Source organism: Bombina bombina, chromosome 3 (genome assembly GCF_027579735.1).
Source record: "Bombina bombina isolate aBomBom1 chromosome 3, aBomBom1.pri, whole genome shotgun sequence".
NCBI lineage: Eukaryota > Metazoa > Chordata > Amphibia > Anura > Bombinatoridae > Bombina > Bombina bombina.
Window position 1 is genome coordinate 116484865 of NC_069501.1, and position 21500 is coordinate 116506364.

Genomic DNA, 21500 nt, shown 5'->3' on the forward strand with positions numbered 1-21500 from the left:
TCCATTCACCTCTAAGATTTGCCTCCATCATGTATATGGTGTTTTTAAAGGGATAAAGGATTTGTTTTTGGGTTGGGCGATCTAGAGATTTTAAAAATAGGTTCCACTTGCCAATGCGTGCCACTCTTGTATTGACATCAAATAAAGTGTCATATTGTTCACGTAGCATGGTTTTCAGGATCATTTGCTTAAAGAACTTGATGGATGGCGCTTCTCTATGAAGCCATTTGTGGAAGATACATTTTCTGGCGACAAGTATACAATTGACAAAGAACCTCTTATCCTGTCCTATAACCGTCAAATGGTCCAAGAATAGAGTCTGTGTGAGGGTGACAGGCCTAGATGTTAGTCTGGAAAGATACTTGGCTCCAGTATCTATGAAGTTTGGGGCAGTACCAAGTATAGTGTAGGAAATACCTACAGAAGGGGGATTTCCGGCTGGGGATGGAGCGAACAGGTAGTGTGTTTGCAGGTAGCTACTGTTTTCCTCGCTTCTCCATATTGGGGTTTAAACTACGCTCCAGCCTTCCGAAGTGGACCTTGCCCTACCTGACTAAGTAGGGCTGGTGCAGGATATATGTATTTCAGAGTGGAAATCTCTAAACGGCATAAGAATGCTTGGTTGCTAAAGCACTCCTTTCTGACTATGTCCATTGGTGCTGCTATTTAACTTTAAGCATTTAGCATTTTAAGGGCTAAGAAGCACCCGCTAAAATCTACCTAATTGAACAATATTCCTGGAAACGGAGGAGTTGTAGCAGCGGCTGTATCACTAAGATCGGAACAGCTGACAGGCATAGTTGTAGCCTGGAGGTGTCTGAAGAGTTCACCGTTAAAATTGAAAGTGGACAGATGATCGGATAAAGAATATATTACCTCAACAAAGGGATGGCTAAACCCCACAGCTCTCTGTAAACCTGAGTTCCGTTTGAATCAGCAGCGGCCTTGATAAGAGCGGGCGGGACCAATCCCGTTGCCCCCTGTGAATGAACATATCTGCTATTGTATCCAGTGTGGCCCGCAGTGGTTGTATTCTGTCTCCGGTGCCTCTGGCTCGACCTGTCCTTATTGTCAACTGACAGGCGTAACAGGAACCCAGAGGTGTTGAAGGTCGCCAGAGCTGGAACTGTTGGTGGGCAGATGAGCGGAGAGCGGTCCCGGGGGAAGAGGAATGGCTTTCTTAAGAAGCTTTGAGAGCCTCCAGTTTCGGGGGTTTGGTTCAGGTACTACTTTAACGGAGGGATGGGCAAATCCCACGGCTCTCCGTAAACCTGAGTTTCACTTCAGAGATCAGCTGCTCCGGTAAAAGTGGGGTGAACCAATCCCGTTGTCTACTGTGAACACACCCTCTATTGTATTCAGGGTCGCCCGTGCGGCGGAGTGTCCCGCGGTGGTTGCATTTCCTTCCCAGTGCTTTTGGCTTCATTTGACTTTGGTTCCGTCAACTAGAACTCCTGGTATCTTCTGGAAAGCAGGGTGTTTTTGTCCGTTATCCCAATAAACTTTTTGAGCATATAAAGTATCCAATAGGTATTGTATTAATGTGGCCCCTGGTTTGGGGTTGAAGTGCAAACTGACATTTTACTGAGTATTCTATATAGACTATATGCTGCTACATTTTGCACTATTTGTTATATTTTGGCTTGAGACTTAAACAAACTTGCAGGGCTGTTATTTTCGTGAGACCTGGTGTATTTGTATTTTACTAGACAGCTCTGTTTATATTGAATTGCCTAATGTTAGATTGATGGATATTAGTCAGAGCAATATTAGTGTCCTAATTAACATAGCTATCAAATCTTTGGGTTATTAGTTTTGCCAAAGTAATACTAAACTATTCAGTAATATAAGGAGTTTTACATCTATTTGTGGGTCATTACTAGAAAGCTACAGTAAGTTCTCAATATCTGCCAAGTCTCAGGCCTATGACCTAGTATTTGATTTAAATTGTTACTGTGAAGCTCTTACTGCTTTTGTGGTTCATTTAGTTGGTTTGCGACCTGAACTACTTGTACAGCTTGGTCTATGCTTTATTAGATATTATTTAATTAGGAACCTTAAGGTCACTGTATTTTACTTTTTCTAAGAGAGAGTCACATAATTTCACTGTATTTATAGTATTTGCCCTTTTTTTTTTTTTCCAGAAGTATATTAAGCACACACGTTTTTTTGTTTTTTTTGTGTGTGATTGATTTAGCACTAATTCACATACACACAGAAGCATAAGATTTAAGGTATATTGGCCTTTTTTCACAAGGTTATTTTCAAAGTTTTCAACTCCTCTGCGAAGTCTGCAGAAGGTATTAGTCACTGCGTACTAGATAAAGCGCCCTCACTTTTTTTTATTTTTTATTTTCTCACTAACTTGCACACACACAGTAGTGTTGTTGTTTAGATTGACACATAAGAATTCACATAGGTGAATGGATAGGTATATCTCTCACCAAAAACGTTCCTCTCCAAACATGCCCCCTAAAAAGGATAAGAAGGGTAGTACGAAGGTTTCAGATCCCACCCTAGACACTTCACATGAGTGAAGGTTATCGGGTATTGGTCTTAATGATATGGCAGAGCTTGCTGCTGAGGTGGCTAAAGTGATCACACCTCACCTAGATATTGTTAAAAAAGAAATCAGAATTGAGATTTCTAGTCTAACAAGTGAAATTCGACAATTCACTGCTAGAATTGAGAAGGTAGAGATAAGGGTGTCCGCTTTGGAGGATAGAATAAATAGCAATGACCCTATCATAACTAAACATAGTAAGGCTATTTCTTTATTGCAAGCTAGAATTGAAGATCTTGAAGATCGGTCATGGTGCAATAATATGAGGGTTATTGGCCTTCCAGAGTCAGTAGGCTCACAGGACCTGATGGCTTATGTTTCTATTACCCTGCCTCAGGCACTCTTGATCCCGCCTCCTCCTGTCGCTTTTCAAATAGAAAGAGCACATAGAATTGGATATTTAAGAGATAATAATAATGCAGAATCTAAACCTATACCTATTATTTTTAAATGTGTTAATTATCAAGACCAACTGCTGTGCTTAAAGTATTATAGGAAACTTAACTCTCTTCTTATTTACACACATAAGATCTTGATTTTTCAAGACTTTTCTTCTGAGACGCTTGCCAAAAGAAGAGAAGTGTCACCTTTTTTTTTACGAAATTCATGGAAGCAGAGTATAATGTCAGGTTGGTTTATCCTGCGAAACTTATAGTGTCTAAGTCAGGGACTTCATTTACATTAAACAATACTCAGGAAGCAATTTCTCTCTGTAAGGAATTAGGTTTATTGTAACACTGAGATATATATATATATAACACACCATGTAGTTTGGATAGTACATCAATTAAAGATGGAGTTTGGTTTTATATGTTTAATTTTATTGGATTATGTTGCAAGGTTTCCCCCCCCCCCCCATGGAATATATATGTATATTAATATTAATTTATGTTAATTTACAAGCTTACTTGTGGAGCTGCAGGCTAAGAGTTGCATTGAAGATGTTAAATGCAGATGTTATATTATGGAATATATATGGTATATTATTGGTGTTTTTATAATTTTTTTAAATAAAACCTTAGATTATAAAATAGAAGCTTCCATTATAGATCAGGAAGGTCAGTTCCAAATTTTAGAGATATTCTATAATAAAAAACCGATTCATTCTTTGTAATATATATGGTCCTAATAAGGTGGATAGAGTATTTTGGAGTAATATGACATTGCTTTTATATAAATATATAGGTCAAAACCTTATAGTGGCAGGAGACCTAAACTTAGTTGAAGATCCTATACTTGATAGAAGTAATAAGACCCCTCTGTTTATACGTGATAGGAAAGTTCATATTTTGCAGAAATTTTGCTCACAACTCGGGTTAATTGATATTTGGCGTTCGCAGAATCCTGATTCGAGATCCTACACATGTATGTCAAAAGGACATCAATCATTGTCTAGGATCGACACATTTTTGATTGCAGAACCTTTGATTGGATTAGAGTGGAGAGCAGAGATTGGAGATATAATAATTTCATATCATGCTACTATTATGTTGATGCTTAACGCAACATGTATGCATTCATCTACAAATCAGACCTTGTTTTTCCCCAATCATTTGTTGAACAATATTGATTTTCAAAACTGGTTGAATAATCAATGGAGAGAATATGTCAATTATAATAGTGCATATATAGATAGACCTGAGGTATTTTGGGAAACAGCTAAAGCCGTACTAAGAGGGAAAATTAAGGCACATATGTGTCGGCTTAAAAAGAAATATAGATTACGAGAGATTCAGATGTCCAGCCAGGTCAGAAATGCCTACAGAGCATACTTAGGGGTTTGCTCTAATTGGAATTGGAATAAATATATAAACACCAAGAGGGCTCTGGATGTGTTTTTGAAGCAAAAAACCACGCAAGAAGTGCAAAGACAAATGGCACTTTATGGGGGTTTTGGTGGTAGGTCCGCAAAAGTTTTGGCTAAAATAACAAAAGCAGTCAATAGGAATATTATAGCAGCCATTAGAAATGGTACCGAAAGATATACTGTACAAATAATGTGGATATTAGCAGAGGGTTTGTGAATTATTTCAGAGATTTATATAGGCGGGAGGAATACAGAATAGATAAGGAAAAACTTTTTTGGGAGAAGATTAAGGTCCCTAAAATTTCTACAGAAATTTTTATCAGAGATCAATACTCCTATTTTAGAAGAGGAGATTTTGGGAGCAATTAGGGATGCTAAGACTAATAAGGCGGCTGAACCAGATTGTCTACCTATTGAATTTTATAGGATTCTTCAAGATCAAATTGTACCATCCCTTGAGAAACTATTTAATTTTTATTTTATTAAGAATAATAAGTGTTCCCCCTATTTTACGGCCGCCAATATATCTCTTATCCCTAAGAAAAATAAAGATCCTGAATCACCAGCCTATATCGGTACTAAATACGGACTATAAGTTATTAACTTCTATCTTGGCAAATAGATTAAAACCCCATCTTGGCTTAATTATTCATGAGAATCACAAGCAGGCTTTATGTCAGGGAGGAATATAGCCAAGTATATGCAAAAAGGTAATGACACTGTTGGATTTTTTCTGGAATAAATTTAGATCATTAAGGCACAGAGATATTCCTGATCTTGCCTTATTAACAGTTGATGTGGAGAAAGGCATTTGATCAGATTTCATGGAATCATCTATTTTTCTCCCTAGAGTAGTTTGGCCTGACGGGACATCCGAATGAATTTATTCGGTGAATATATTCAACCCCGACGTCAGCTTTAATCATTAATGGTGAGATTTCACAACGTTTATTATTACAAATGGGGTACACGTCAAGGAGGTCCTCTCTCACCATTATTATTCAATATATCATTGGAACCCCTGGTGATTTTTGCTTCGTCAGCAGTTGGAGGGGATTCATATTGGGGGTCATAAGCTGGTGTTATTAATGTATGCAGATGATTTACTCTTATTTTAAGTAACATAAAGAAAAATCTCCCTCTCCTTTTGGATATGATTAGAATCTTTGGTAAAATATCAGGCTATAAAATTAATCTATCAAAGTCGGAATTGTTGTGGCTAAATAAAAAAAGAGCATAACATTAAGCATCCATTTAGTGAAACTTTGCAGATAACATATCTTGGTATTAAGTTAAGCCTCAACCTGGATGAATGGTATAATTTGAATTTTCGGAATTGTTTTATGGCTTGTAAAAAAAAAATATGGAGGCTTGGGTTAATCTTCCCATTCCCTAACAGCGCGGGTCATGCTAATAAAGACAATATTCTTTCCAAAGCTATACTATTTAATACAGAATATCCCGATTCCTATACGTAAAGCGTATATAATAGAATATAATAAGGCATGCTCTAAATTTCTCTGGAAAGATGCAAAACCTCGTATCTCGGTGACCCGCCTTATGAATAATAAGGTAGCGGCAGGGCTTGCACTTCCTAATATACAATTATATAGTTTAGCGGCGCGTGGTAAGATCGTGATAGACTGGTTGACAGAGCAAGAACAAATTTCCTCCTTAGTATGGGAATCCTTAGTGGCCCCCTTTCGATTAAACGCAATTTTACATTGCCCAATTACTTCCCTTCCTTCATTGCCTTTTCAACTTATAACTTTTAGGAATATTGTTATAGCATGGCAGCAGATATGTGGGGAGATGGGATGTTCCCCACATGTTTCCAAATTTTTACCTATTACAGGTAACCCAATTTTTTTGCCAGGATTAACGGACGGGGCATTTAGACAATGGTCCTTTAAAGGCTTGGAACATATTATACAAACCTTAGATTCAGATTTAAGTCTTCTAACTTTCACTGAATTATGTAACCAATTTGGTCTGTCAAAGCATGATTTCTATGCATATCTACAGTTAACATATAAGTTAGCTATACTATTCTTAATCAAAGGCCTTCTATAGAGCAAATAAAATATATAGTGGCGAAGTGGACCCCTCTTTTTCCACAATAACAGATATCTTTAAATTAATGGAAAAAAGTTGGGTCATGACGACCTGGAGAGAATCACAGATTAAAATCTGTAATGACCTACTTGACCCCGGCAAGGTTATCCAAGTGGTACAAGACAAATAATCCTTGCTCTAGATGTAGCTCTTTTACTGCAGATCTTATATATTGCTATTGGACAATTCTGGGCCAAGGTAGTGTATTGGATGAATGTCATTCTAAAATTGGACTATCGTATCCAGCCATTGGATATTTTTTTCTTGGTTAAATTTCAAGGAGTGGCGCGAAACTTAAAACTAATTAGCTTAATTATATTTCTTGGTAGGAATTTGATCTTAACATGGAAGGCTAAATTAGCTCCCACCTTGAAAGAGCTTAAGAACGCGTTGATTGCACAATGCTTATTGGAACAATGTAACTTACAAAACACAACTGATGCCCGAATAGCAGTGTTTTTTAAACACTGGAAAGTATTTATTTTATCTCTTACACCCGTTGTCCAAAGTACCATAGTTAAAACACTTATGAAAACGGCATATGTCCAATCACAAATGCTTGCTGGCCATTTACCTAATTTCTGGCTTTTTTCTAATAATGAGGGCGACGATACGGAGAGATGAGGGAGAGCGGAGGTTTTGGGCAGTTAGGTTGTTTGGTTTCTTTCTTTTTTTTTTTCCCTTCTTTTGTTTTATGTTGTGGTATTAGATAAATAGTAAAATGCAATAATAAGGAATATATGTCTTGAGTAGAATCCAATTTTTCTTTTTGTCTTAGAGGTCTTGTGTGCCTCTTTACTTGATGTGGTTGATTTATGAAAATATCTTGTATTGCAGTATGATAAATAAAGATATACAAAAACAAACAAAAAATACCAAAAAAACTTATCTATCTATTGCTGCAGTTTCTAGCTAAGCCATTAAAGCACACAATGGGTTGGTCACAAGGTATTATAACATTTCTGGTGGCTGTCACATAGATCTTTTGCGACCTCTTAAGCACTTGGTCCGTCAGACCAGACAGTCCATTCACCTCTAAGATTTGCCTCCATCATGTAGATGGTGTTTTTAAAGGGATAAAGGATTTGTTTTTGGGTTGGGTGATCTAGAGATGTTAAAAATAGGCTCCACTTGCCAATGAAGCGTACCACTCTTGTATTGACATCAAATAAAGTGTCATATTGTTCACATAGCATGTTTGTCAGGATCATTTGCTTAAAGAACTTGATGGATGGAACTTCTCTATGAAGCCATTTGTGGAAGATACATTTTCTGGCTATAATTATACAATTGACTAAGAACCTCTTATCCTGTCCTATAACCGTCAAACGGTCCAAGAATAGAGTATGTGTGAGGGTGACAGGCCTAGATGTTATTCTGGAAAGCCAGAAAGATACTTGGCTCCAGTATCTATGACGTTTGGGGCAGTACCAAGTAGTGTAGGAAATCTGGGTCTGGGTAAGAGCACTTGCCACAAACATTAGAAAAGTCTTTTCTGCATTTACTTAATCTACTTGGGGTCTGGTAGTGCTGATACAAAACGCTTATCTGAGACTCTCTAAGGTCAGCTGCGAGAGTCACAGACCATGTGAGATTTAAGCCATCGTAAATAAGTTTGGTGGAGGGTGCGTAATGTAGTTTCCTACTCCAAACTGCCAAAAGTTTTGACTGTGCTGCAGGGATTTTGGTCTGTATCAGTGTACTTTAGATGGGGGATATGGCAAAATTGCATAATTGAAACTGTGTAACCGTCCGGGCCAAGGGCGACCTATCCCAGAACGTCTCACAGTTTTGCAAGATGTGGTTGATGTAGTGCCAAACTTGAAAGTAGTCAAATCTGCTAGTGTATGGAATTAAGTATTTTCTGCATATGTTATCAAAGGGTAGAACTGATTTAGTGGTGGTGTCTAGCAATTTATCTATGTTATCCACGCCCAAGGATTTCCAGGTAGTGAAGACAGGGTACATTGAGCCAGGTTGAAATCTAGGGTTTCCCACAATGGAGAGGTCCTTAGTGTGACTGGGGTCCCAAGTCAGGGCTTTAGTCATTGCTCTCCAACCCAAGAGTATGTCTCGAAACATAGGGTGGTGTTGAATAGTTGTTGGCAGTTCAGATAAAGTGGCGTGCGGCAGAAAGGAGGGGGACATCTGAATCATCGAGGCCCCTTCCAAGTCAGCGCTGGAGAAGTGTTGGGTATTCAGCTTCCAATCCAGCGCAAACTTCGCCAGGGATGACCAGCTATAATAAAGGAGGTTTGGAAGGCCTAGTCCTCCCTTCAAGTATGGGAGATATAGCTTATGTATGCCTATCCTAGGTCTACCCCCCTTCCATAGAAAGGTGCGAAACATGTTATTAAGAAGTGATATGTCTCTCTGTCTTAATAGAAGGGGAAGCATTTGCATTGGGTATAGGAGCTTTGGTAGGACCATCATTTTGATATGTACTTTGCCCATTAAAGAGAGCAGTAGGTTTTGCCAGAAAGTCAGATCAGTTCTAATTTGGTGGATAATAGGGGTTATGTTTTGTTGGTACCATTGCTGTGGGTTAGTAGAAATGTGAATGCCCAGGTAGGTTAAGTGGGTTTCAGCTGTGCGAAAAGGGTATAACTGTGCATTGTATTTTGTTTTAAGATTCAACCATAGGATCTCTGACTTTGGGATCATGTCTCTTTAAATGTTTATGTAATCTCTCTTCCTCATGCTAATAATAAATACAAATAAATTAGAAGTAATCTTTACACAGTTCTGTAATTTAGCTACTGAGTTTAATGTTTTTCTAGAATTCACTAAGAAAGGGGCATTACTTACTCTTGCAAAGCATTCAACAACTTTTATTTTTTGTTGACCATGCGACATAATCATCACATTTACAACCTTAAAGGGACAGTTCTCTGAATGTGTTCCCCATGACTTGTTATACCAGCTAAGCAAACGAAATGTATGAGAAATTGCTAATTTATGCTTCTTTTTGCAAAAGAAATAGCTGAATTTGCTATTTGTAAACAATGTAATGCACTCCAGCAGGTAAAATGGATTGTTGGGAGCAAATGAAAGGATATAAAGTTTTTGGGTAAACTGTCCCTTTAATGCATCTCCTACACACACACTGTGGAGTCAAATACTTTTGATGTTGGTTATCCCTTAAATATCACTCATTTAACAAACTGTCTTGAACTACCAGCCCTTATATAACATTCATTCTTGCCTGCTCTTCTGCTGTTAAATACTCTCTATTTTACTGTTCGTAATTACTTAATCCCTAACCTCATGAATGTTATTAGTGTTAGCTATGCTTTGATCCGCTCAAATCTTTGTTACTTGTCTTGTCTCCTTAAAGGACTCCTAATTTTCAATAAAATTTTCAATTATGCATGGTAAAAAGATAACGTTGCGACGCACATTATTATTATTATTAATAATATCTAGGAGATGATGACTCCCTTGCCGCTCTTTACCATGTACGCTGTACTCTATTACACAAAAAATATGCTCCCCCGCACTTACACACATATTTTATATTATTTGTGCAAACAAAAAATATTTTTTTTTTAAAAATGCATGGTGGGTATGATTTGTGTGGGTACTTCATAGAAAACAAGTTAAAATGTAGGTGTAAATTCAGTGAGTACCAAACAACTCTAGCACAAAAGTGTGAAATGGCTCTGCACTTAAGGAGTTAATGTCCCTTTAAATTAAAATGCATTATTTCTCACAACCACTACTGAAACCTATTCCCAAATGAGCTACCCACCTCCTGGGTCCTTACCCCATCCATATGACTTGCTATTATTTTACAACCAGAAATAATTGTTATTCTGTGTTTTTTTTTTAAGCCTCAGCAGAAAAAGAAGCAATTAAGAGCACGTACAGCAAAGTCATTGATGCATATGGGCTGCTTGGTGTGCTACGTTTAAACCTTGGTAAGAAAAAGATCACATTTTGCTTTCTGTATATTTGTTAACCTGTATGATTAATGATTGTGTTTGTTGTTTTTTTCTTTTCTGTTCTACAAATGCTTTTTGTATTATAGCAGGGGTGGTCAACTGGTGGCCCAAGGGCTTCATGTGGCTCTTGGCACTGGTTTGTGCAGCCCTTCAGCAAAAAACAGAACTAACAACACATGCCATAGTTTTTGTGCCCCCCCCCCAAAAAAAAAACCCCCCAACTAAAATGTATACTTTGGGGTGAACAAAGCCTTCTGAGAGCAGACAGAACCTAAAACTGACTCTGTGCTACTAACATTTTAGGAAATGTATAAAAAAAATTGTCTACTGATCATACATTTTTAATATGCTCCTCTTACGGCTTCCAAACTATTGATTAGTGCCCCATGTGTTAGGAAATTGGCCATAACTGTTTTATAGCATTCAATCTGATCAGCTTAAAGTGATTTCTAAACTTAAAGTATTTGCTGGCTAGTATATAAAATTACTATAAAAAAAAAACAGGGGCACTTAAAATTTTTTTTTAAGACTCTTCATTTCTAAAATATTTAACATTTCGAGATGGTAAACATCGCGCTGTTCCTCTGCCCGCATCTCCTACTTTATTTAGCTGAGCGATTATGAATCTGGCTTCATCCAATCGTTGCGTGCCCCATTTGGAGTCCAGTTCATGGGGCATGCAACGATTGGATGAAGCCGGATTCGTCATCGCTCAACTAAATAAAGTAGGAGATGCGGGCAGAGGAACGGTGCGATGGTTACCATCTTCTGATGGTAAATATTTTAGAAAAGAGGCTTCTTAAAAAATTAATGAAAGTGCACCTGTTTTTATTTTTTATAGTAATTTTATATACTAGCAGCAAATACTTAAAGTTTACAATCACTTTAATCATAGGATTGAGAAAACAGGTCTTGCGTTTAAATAAACATTGTGCCTCTCCCACGCTAGTTAGGTCAGAAAGCAAAATCTTCAAATCAATAGCTATAGGGGCCGATTTATAAATGTGCGAGCCGACATGATACGATGTAGCGTATCATGTCTGCCGCACATCGATAAATGCAGAAAAAAGACTTTGCAAAGTTTCAAACACAGGATCGTAATCCCCATAGACTTTAAAGGAGCCTCATTCTGAACAAAAAAAATAGCAGCTGCCAGCTCGCCGACAGCATACGCTGTCGGCATTTATCATTGCACAAGCAGTTCTTGTGAACTGCTTGTGCAATGCCACCCCCTGCAATGAGGCTCGCTGGGGGTGTCAATCAGCCCGATCGTATAGGATCGGGCGGATTGATGCCCGCAGCCTCAAAGCAGGTGGACAAGTTATGGAGCAGCTGTCTTTAGACTGCCGTTTCCGGCTAGCCTGAAGGCTCGCGCTGAAATGGGCATCAAGCTCCATTTGGAGCTTGATAATTCGGCCCCATAGTCCGCAATTTGCAACATTTTTGAGAACCAAGGTTATAGATTTTGCTTTTTGGCCTCTGAAGGCAGCTTGAGATGTTTAATCTCCTTTTCTCTTGTTAAGTTTATCCAGTCCATGGATCATCCATTACTTATGGGATATTCTCCTTCCCAACAGGAAGTTGCAAGAGGATCACCCACAGCAGAGCTGCTATATAGCTCCTCCCCTAACTGCCATATCCAGTCATTCTCTTGCAACCCTCAACAAAGATGGAGGTCGTAAGAGGAGAGTGGTGTTTTATACTTAGTTTATTTCTTCAATCAAAAGTTTGTTATTTTTAAATGGTACCGGAGTGTGCTGTTTATCTCGGGCAGTATTTAGAAGAAGAATCTGCCTGCATTTTCTATGATCTTAGCAGAAGTAACGAAGATCCATTGCTGTTCTCACATATTCTGAGGAGTGAGGTAACTTCAGAGAGGGAATGGCGTGCAGGTTTTCCTGCAATAAGGTATGTGCAGTTAATATTTTTCTAGGGATGGAATTTGCTAGAAAATGCTGCTTATACCGGATTAATGTAAGTAAAGCCTTAAATGCAGTGATAGCTACTGGTATCAGGCTTATTAATAGAGATGCATACTCTTATAAAAATGTAATATAAAACGTTTGCTGGCATGTTAATCGTTTTTATATATGTTTGGTGACAAAACTTATTGGGGCCTAGTTTTTTTCCACATGGCTGGTTTGATTTTTGCCAAGAGACAGTTTCCTGAAGCTTTCCACTGTTGCAATATGAGTGGGAAGGGCCTATTTTAGTGCTTTTCTGTGTAGCTAAAAATACTGACAGAGACATTCAGCTTCCCTCTGCATGATACAGGACATCTCTGAAGGGCTCAAAAGGCTTCAAAGTCGTGTTTGAGGAGGGTAACAATCACAGTAGACTGTGGCAGTTGTTGTGACTGTGTTTAAAAAAACGTTTTTGTCATTTATTATTCTGTTTTTGTTATTAAGGGGTTAATCATCCATTTGCAAGTGGGTGCAATGCTCTGCTGACTTGTTACATACACTGTAAAAATTTTGTTAGTGTAACTGCCTTTTTTCACTGTTATTTCAAATTTTGTCAAAAAAGAGATTTCTAATTTTAAATTTAAGCTTGAGAACCTCCGTGTATTGCTTGGGGAGGTATTAGCTGCTCTGAATGACTGTGACACAATTGCAGTGCCAGAGAAATTGTGTATGCTGGATAAATACTATGCAGTGCCGGTGAGTACTGATGTTTTTCCAATACCTAAAAGGCTTACAGAAATTATTAGTAAGGAGTGGGATAGGCCCGGTGTGCCCTTTTCCCCACCTCCTATATTTAGAAAAATGTTTCCAATAGATGCCACTACACGGGACTTATGGCAGACTGTCCCTAAGGTGGAGGGAGCAGTTTCTACTTTAGCAAAGTGTACCACTATCCCGGTTGAGGACAGTTGTGCTTTTTCAGATCCAATGGATAAAAAATTAGAGGGTTACCTTAAGAAAATGTTTATTCAACAAGGTTTTATTTTACAGCCCCTTGCATGCATTGCCCCTGTCACTGCTGCGGCGGCATTCTGGTTTGAGGCCCTGGAAGAGGCCATCCATACAGCTCCATTGACTGAAATTGTTGACAAGCTTAGAACTCTTAAGTTAGCTAACTCATTTGTTTCTGATGCCATTGTTCATTTGACTAAACTAACGGCTAAGAATTCCGGATTCGCCATCCAGGCGCGTAGGGCGCTATGGCTCAAATCCTGGTCAGCTGACGTGACTTCAAAGTCTAAATTACTCAACATTCCTTTCAAGGGGCAGACCTTATTCGGGCCTGGTTTGAAAGAAATTATTGCTGACATTACTGGAGGTAAGGGTCATACCCTTCCTCAGGACAGGGCCAAATCAAAGGCCAAACAGTCTAATTTTCGTGCCTTTCGAAATTCCAAGGCAGGTGCAGCATCAACTTCCTCCGCTTCAAGACAAGAGGGAACTTTTGCTCAATCTAAGCAGGCCTGGAAACCTAACCAGTCCTGGAACAAAGGCAAGCAGGCCAGAAAGCCTGCTGCTGCCTCTAAGACAGCATGAAGGAACGGCCCCCTATCCGGCGACGGATCTAGTAGGGGGCAGACTTTTTCTCTTCGCCCAGGCGTGGGCAAGAGATGTTCAGGATCCCTGGGCGTTGGAGATCATATCTCAGGGATATCTTCTGGACTCCAAAGCTTCCCCTCCACAAGGGAGATTTCATCTTTCAAGGTTATCTGCAAATCAGATAAAGAAAGAGGCATTCCTACGCTGTGTGCAAGACCTCCTAGTAATGGAGTGATCCATCCAGTTCCCGCGGACGGAACAAGGACAGGGTTTTTATTCAAATCTGTTTGTGGTTCCCAAAAAAGAGGGAACCTTCAGACCAATTTTGGATCTAAAGATCTTAAACAAATTCCTCAGAGTTCTATCTTTCAAAATGGAAACTATTCGGACCATCCTACCCATGATCCAAGAGGGTCAGTACATGACCACAGTGGACTTAAAGGATGCCTACCTTCACATACCGATTCACAAAGATCATCATCGGTTCCTAAGGTTTGCCTTTCTAGACAGGCATTACCAATTTGTAGCTCTTCCCTTCGGGTTGGCTACAGCCCCGAGAATCTTTACGAAGGTTCTGGGCTCACTTCTGGCGGTTCTAAGACCGCGAGGCATAGCGGTGGCTCCATATCTAGACGACATCCTGATACAGGCGTCAAGCTTTCAAATTGCCAAGTCTCATACAGAGATAGTTCTGGCATTTCTGAGATCGCACGGGTGGAAAGTGAACGAGGAAAAGAGTTCTCTATCCCCACTCACAAGAGTCTCCTTCTTAGGGAATCTTATAGATTCTGTAGAGATGAAAATTTACCTGACGGAGTCCAGGTTATCAAAGCTTCTAAATGCTTGCCGTATTCTTCATTCCATTCCGCGCCCTTCGGTGGCTCAGTGTATGGAGGTGATCGGTTTAATGGTAGCGGCAATGGACATAGTGCCATTTGCGCGCCTACATCTCAGACCGCTGCAATTATGCATGCTAAGTCAGTGGAATGGGGATTACACAGATTTGTCCCCTCTGCTAAATCTGGATCAAGAGACCAGAGATTCTCTTCTCTGGTGGTTGTCTCGGGTCCACCTGTCCGAGGGTATGACCTTTTGCAGGCTAGATTGGACAATTGTAACAACAGATGCCAGCCTTCTAGGTTGGGGTGCAGTCTGGAACTCCCTGAAGGCACAGGGATCGTGGACTCAGGAGGAGAAACTCCTTCTGATAAATATTCTGGAGTTAAGAGCAATATTCAATGCTCTTCTGGCTTGGCCTCAGTTAGCAACACTGAGGTTCATCAGATTTCAGTCGGACAATATCACGACTGTGGCTTACATCAACCATCAAGGGGGAACCAGGAGTTCCCTAGCGATGTTAGAAGTCTCCAAGATAATTCGCTGGGCAGAGACTCACTCTTGCCACCTGTCAGCAATCCATATCCCAGGCGTGGAGAACTGGGAGGCTGATTTTCTAAGTCGTCAGACTTTTCACCCGGGGGAGTGGGAACTCCATCCGGAGGTGTTTGCTCAATTGATTCATCGTTGGGGCAAACCAGAGTTGGATCTCATGGCGTCTCGCCAGAACGCCAAGCTTCCTTGTTACGGATCCAGGTCCAGGGACCCAGAAGCGACGCTGATAGATGCTCTAGCAGTGCCTTGGTTCTTCAACCTGGCTTATGTGTTTCCACCGTGTCCTCTGCTCCCTCGACTGATTGCCAAAATGCCTCTAAGACAGGACCTTCTAATACAAGGTCCTTTCAATCATCCAAATCTAATTTCTCTGAGACTGACTGCATGGAGATTGAACGCTTGATTCTATCAAAGCGTGGCTTCTCCGAGTCAGTCATTGATACCTTAATACAGGCACGAAAGGCTGTTACCAGGAAAATCTATCACAAGATATGGCGTACATATCTTTACTGGTGTGAATCCAAGAATTACTCATGGAGTAAGGTTAGGATTCCTAGGATATTGTCCTTTCTCCAAGAGGGTTTGGACAAAGGATTATCAGCTAGTTCCTTAAAGGGACAGATTTCTGCTCTGTCTATTCTTTTGCACAAGCGTCTGGCAGAAGTTCCAGACGTCCAAGCATTTTGTCAGGCTTTGGTTAGAATTAAGCCTGTGTTTAAACCTGTTGCTCCCCCATGGAGCTTAAACTTGGTTCTTAAAGTTCTTCAAGGAGTTCCGTTTGAACCCCTTCATTCCATGGATATTAACCTTTTATCTTGGAAAGTTCTGTTTTTGATGGCTATTTCCTCGGCTCGGAGAGTCTCTGAGCTATCTGCCTTACAATGTGATTCACCTTATCTGATTTTTCATGCAGATAAGGTAGTTCTGCGTACCAAACCTGGGTTTTTACCTAAGGTGGTTTCTAACAAGAATATCAATCAAGAGATTGTTGTTCCATCATTGTGTCCTAATCCTTCTTCAAAGAAGGAACGTCTTTTACATAATCTGGACGTAGTCCGTGCCTTGAAGTTTTACTTACAAGCTACTAAAGATTTTCGTCAAACATCTTCCCTGTTTGTCGTTTATTCTGGACAGAGGAGAGGTCAAAAAGCTTCGGCAACCTCTCTTTCCTTTTGGCTTCGGAGTATTATACGCCTAGCCTATGAGACTGCTGGACAGCAGCCCCCTGAAAGAATTACAGCTCATTCTACTAGAGCTGTGGTTTCCACCTGGGCCTTTAAAAATGAGGCCTCTGTTGAACAGATTTGCAAGGCCGCGACTTGGTCTTCGCTTCACACTTTTTGAAAATTTTACAAATTTTACTTTTGCTTCTTCAGAGGCTGTTTTTGGGAGAAAGGTTCTTCAGGCAGTGGTTCCTTCCCCTTAATCCCTGCCTTGTCCCTCCCATCATCCGTGTACTTTAGCTTTGGTATTGGTATCCCATAAGTAATGGATGATCCGTGGACTGGATACACTTAACAAGAGAAAACATAATTTATGCTTACCTGATAAATTTATTTCTCTTGTAGTGTATCCAGTCCACGGCCCGGCCTGTCATTTTAAGGCAGGTCTAAAATTTAATTACACTACAGTCACCACTGCACCCTATGGTTTCTCCTTTCTCTGTTTGTTTCGGTCGAATGACTGGATATGGCAGTTAGGGGAGGAGCTATATAGCAGCTCTGCTGTGGGTGATCCTCTTGCAACTTCCTGTTGGGAAGGAGAATATCCCATAAGTAATGGATGATCCGTGGACTGGATACACTACAAGAGAAATACATTTATCAGGTAAGCATAAATTATGTTTTTTGTAGTAGCATTACTATTGTTTTTATTTGTATTTTAATACATCTTATTAATCTAATTAAAGGTATATACCTGGGCGGATAAAAATCAATGATTTCTAAAAACAAAACAAAAAACAAACTTGAATTTAAATAGGATTTTTATTTTTAAATTAAAACTATTTTTGAGAATCAATCTTTCTAAAGATAGTTTCTATTTAAGATACATTATAATCTTAAGGTTATTTCTCCTACATTGGTGTGTCCGGTCCCCAGTCATTCTCTTTGCCGCTCTGTACAAGTAGCATCTCCACGGGGATGGTAAAGAGTATGTGGTGTTAGTTGTACTTTTTTATTTCTTCTATCAAGAGTTTGTTATTTTAAAATAGTGCCGGTTTGTACTATTTACTCTACAACAGAAAGTGATGAAGATTTCTGTTAAAAGAGGAGTATGATTTTAGCACCAGTAACTAAAATCCATTGCTGTTCCCACGCAGGACTGTTGAAACCAGAGAACTTCAGTTGGGGGGAACAGTTTGCAGGCTTATCTGCTTCAGGTATGATCAGTCGCTTTTCTAACAAGACTTTGTAATGCTAGAAGACTGTCAGTTTTCCCTTCTGGGATAGGTAAGCCATTTTCTTAGACTCAGTAACAGAATTAAGGCTTATAACTTGGGCTCTATGCTGGTTGACACTATTATGGGCTAAGTTGCTTGGTTTTTATCATATCACTTTTGGGGAACTTTATTTTCGCCTGGCAGCCGTTTAGACACCTAATCTTGTCAGAAAGGCCCCTTCACTCTGGAATGCAGAGGGAGGAGGCCTCATTTTCGCGCCTCAGTTGCGCAGTTACTTTTCACTAGGCAGTTCATGCAGCTTCACGTAGAAGGTCCAGAGGCTTAGTAAAGGACTTCAGAGAGGCTTATTACTGTTGTGAATAACCCCTAAGGAAGGTAAACGCCGCAGCAAAGACTGTGGCAGGGACTGTAGTGTGTTTTAACCGGTTAATTGTTATTTTTGCTCCGGTTTGGACATTTAGGGGTTAAGTGGCTTGAAAATTGGTGTGCAATACTTTCAAAGCATTAAGACACTGGGCTATAAATTTCATAAAGATCGGATATTTCTTTGAGTTTTTTCTATCATTCAGAAATAAAGAAATAACGGTTTTGTTTAAAATTGTTTTTACTGCATTAAAAACCTGCCTAAGTCTGTTTAACATGTCTGTACCTTCAGATAGCCTATGTTCTGTGTGTATGGAGGCCAAGGTAGTTCCCCCATTAAATGTATGTGCGAATTGTGCCATGGCGTCCAAAAAGGACAGTACTGTCACATTTAATAATGTTGCCCAAGATGATTCTTTAAATGAAGGTAGTGGGGATAGTTCATCATCCTCTCCTTCTGTGTCAATACCAGCTTTGCCCGCGCAGGCGATACCTAGTACATCTAGCGCACCAATGCTTGTTACTATGCAACAATTAACAGCAGTAATGGATAATTCTCTAGCAGCTCTTTTATCCAAACTGCCAGCATTTCCTAGAAAGCGTGATTGCTCAGTTTTAAATACAGAGGATGAGCAAGTAGGCGCAGAGGATAATTTATCTGTTATGCCCTCACATCAATCTGAGTTGGCAGTGAGGGAGGGTCTGTCCGAGGGAGAAATCTCTGACTCAGGAAAAATTTCTCAGCAGGCAGGACCTGATATCGTGGCATTTAAATTTAAGCTAGAACATATCCGCGCTCTGCTTAAGGAGGTACTAGCTACACTTGATGATTGTGATACTTTGGTGATTCCAGAGAAGTTATGCAAAATGGACACATTTTTAGAGGTCCCAGTGCACGCTGATGCGTTTCCGATACCCAAGAGGGTGGCGGACATAGTGACTAAGGAGTGGGAGAAGCCAGGTGTACCTTTTTGTTCCCCCTCCTATATTTAAGAAAATGTTCCCCATTGTCGACCCCAGAAGGGATGCATGGCAAACGGTCCCTAAGGTAGAGGGGGCAGTTTCAACATTAGCTAAGCGTACAACTATTCCTATAGAGGACAGTTGCGCTTTCAAAGATCCTATGGATAAAAAATTGGAAGGATTGCTTAAGAAGATTTTTGTTCAGCAAGGTTTCCTTCTTCAACCAATTTCGTGCATTATTCCTGTCACCACGGCGGCGTCTTTTTGGTTCGATGAACTAGAAAATTCGCTCCAAAGAAGACTCCATATGATGAGGTCATGGACAGAATTCACGAACTAAAGTTGGCTAATTCCTTTATTTTGGATGCCGCTTTTCAATTGGCTAAATTAGTGGCGAAAAATTCAGGTTTTGCAATAGTGGCGCGCAGGGCGCTTTGGCTAAAATCTTGGTCGGCGGATGTGTCGTCCAAAACAAAATTGCTTAATATTCCTTTCAAGGGTAAGACCCTTTTCGGGCCGGAATTGAAGGAGATTATTTCAGACATCACTGGGGGAAAGGGCCATGCCCTTCCACAGGATAGGCCTTTCAAAGCAAAAAATAAGTCTAATTTTCGTTCCTTTCGCAATTTTAGGAACGGACCGGCTTCTAACTCTGCAGCCTCTAGACAAGAGGGTAACACTTCCCAGCCTAAACCAGCATGTAAACCATTGCAAGGCTGGAACAAGGGAAAACATGCCAAAAAGCCTGCTGCTGCTACCAAGACAGCATGAAGGGGTAGCCCCCGATCCTGGACCGGATCTAGTAGGGGGCAGACTTTCTCTCTTTGCTCAGGCTTGGGCAAGAGATGTTCCGGACCCCTGGGCACTAGAAATTGTTTCTCGGGGGTATCTTCTAGAGTTCAAGGAACTTCCTCCAAGGGGAAGGTTCCACTTGTCTCGCTTATCTTTAGACCAGATAAAGAGACAGGCATAGGCACCTATTAAAGATGGGAGTGATACACCCAGTTCCAACAGCAGAACAAGGACTGGGTTTTTACTCAAACCTGTTTGTAGTTCCCAAAAAAGAAGGAACTTTCAGGCCAATTCTGGATTTAAAAATTCTAAACAAATTCCTCAGAGTTCCATCATTCAAAATGGAAACCATTCGGACAATTTTACCAACGAGGAGGGTCAATACATGACTACCGTGGACTTAAAGGATGCGTACCTGCATATTCCTATCCACAAAGATCACCATCAGTTCCTGAGGTTCGCCTTTCTGGACAAGCATTACCAGTTTGTGGCTCTTCCGTTCGGTTTAGCCACTGCTCCCAGAATTTTCACAAAGGTGCTAGGGTCCCTTCTAGCGGTGCTAAGGCTGAGGGGCATTGCAGTAGCACCTTACCTAGACGACATTCTAATACAAGCGTCGTCCCCTTCCAAAGCAAGGGCTCATACAGACATTGTTTTAGCCTTTCTCAGGTCTCACGGGTGGAAGGTGAACATCGAAAAAAGTTCTCTGTCCCCGTCCACAAGGGTTCCCTTTCTGGGAACAATAATAGACTTCGTAGAAATGAAGATCTTTCTGACAGAGGTCAGGAAGTTAAAGCTTCTGAACGCTTGCGAGTTCTTCAATCCATTCCTCAGCCCTCCATAGTTCAGTGCATGGAGGTGATAGGACTAATGGTTGCGGCAATGGACGTGGTTCCGTTTGCTCGAATTCATTTAAGACCATTGCAACTGTGCATGCTCAAACAGTGGAATGGGGATTATGCAGACTTGTCTCCCCAGATTCAAATGGACCAGAAAACCAGAGACTCACTTCTCTGGTGGTTGGCTCAGGATCACCTGTCGCAGGGAATGAGTTTCCGCTGACCAGAGTGGATCATTGTCACGACCGACGCCAGTCTCCTAGGCTGGGGCGTGGTGTGGGACTCCCTGAAAGCTCAGGGTCTATGGTCTAGGGAAGAATCTCTTCTCCCGATAAACATTTTGGAATTAAGAGCGATATTCAATACGCTCCTGGCTTGGCCTCAACTAGCGAAGGCCAAATTCATAAGATTTCAGTCGGACAACATGACGACTGTAGCGTACATCAATCATCAGGGAGGAACGAAGAGTTCCCTGGCGATGAGAGAAGTATCCAAGATCATCAAATGGGCGGAGGATCACTCCTGCCATCTATCTGCAATTCACATCCCAGGAGTAGACAACTGGGAGGCGGATTATTTGAGTCGTCAGACTTTCCATCCGGGGGAGTGGGAACTTCACCCGGAGGTCTTTGCCCAGTTAACTCAACTATGGGGCATTCCAGATCTGGATCTGATGGTGTCTCGTCAGAACTCCAAGGTTCCACGCTACGGGTCCAGGTCCAGGGATCCCAAGGCGACATTGGTAGATGCATTAGTGGCGCCTTGGTCATTCAATCTAGCTTATGTCTTTCCACCGTTTCCTCTACTCCCCAGGCTAG

At 40.6% G+C, this 21500-nt stretch overlaps 1 protein-coding gene across 1 annotated transcript in view; it reads left to right on the forward strand.

The window, feature by feature from the left end:
• Positions 1-21500, forward strand: part of SYNJ1 (synaptojanin 1) — a 364762-nt gene that overhangs the window by 98659 nt on the left and 244603 nt on the right. The window contains exon 3 of the mRNA XM_053705173.1: positions 10319-10405. Coding sequence (XP_053561148.1) covers positions 10319-10405 — 87 coding nt within the window. The remainder of the gene's footprint in view (positions 1-10318; positions 10406-21500) is intronic.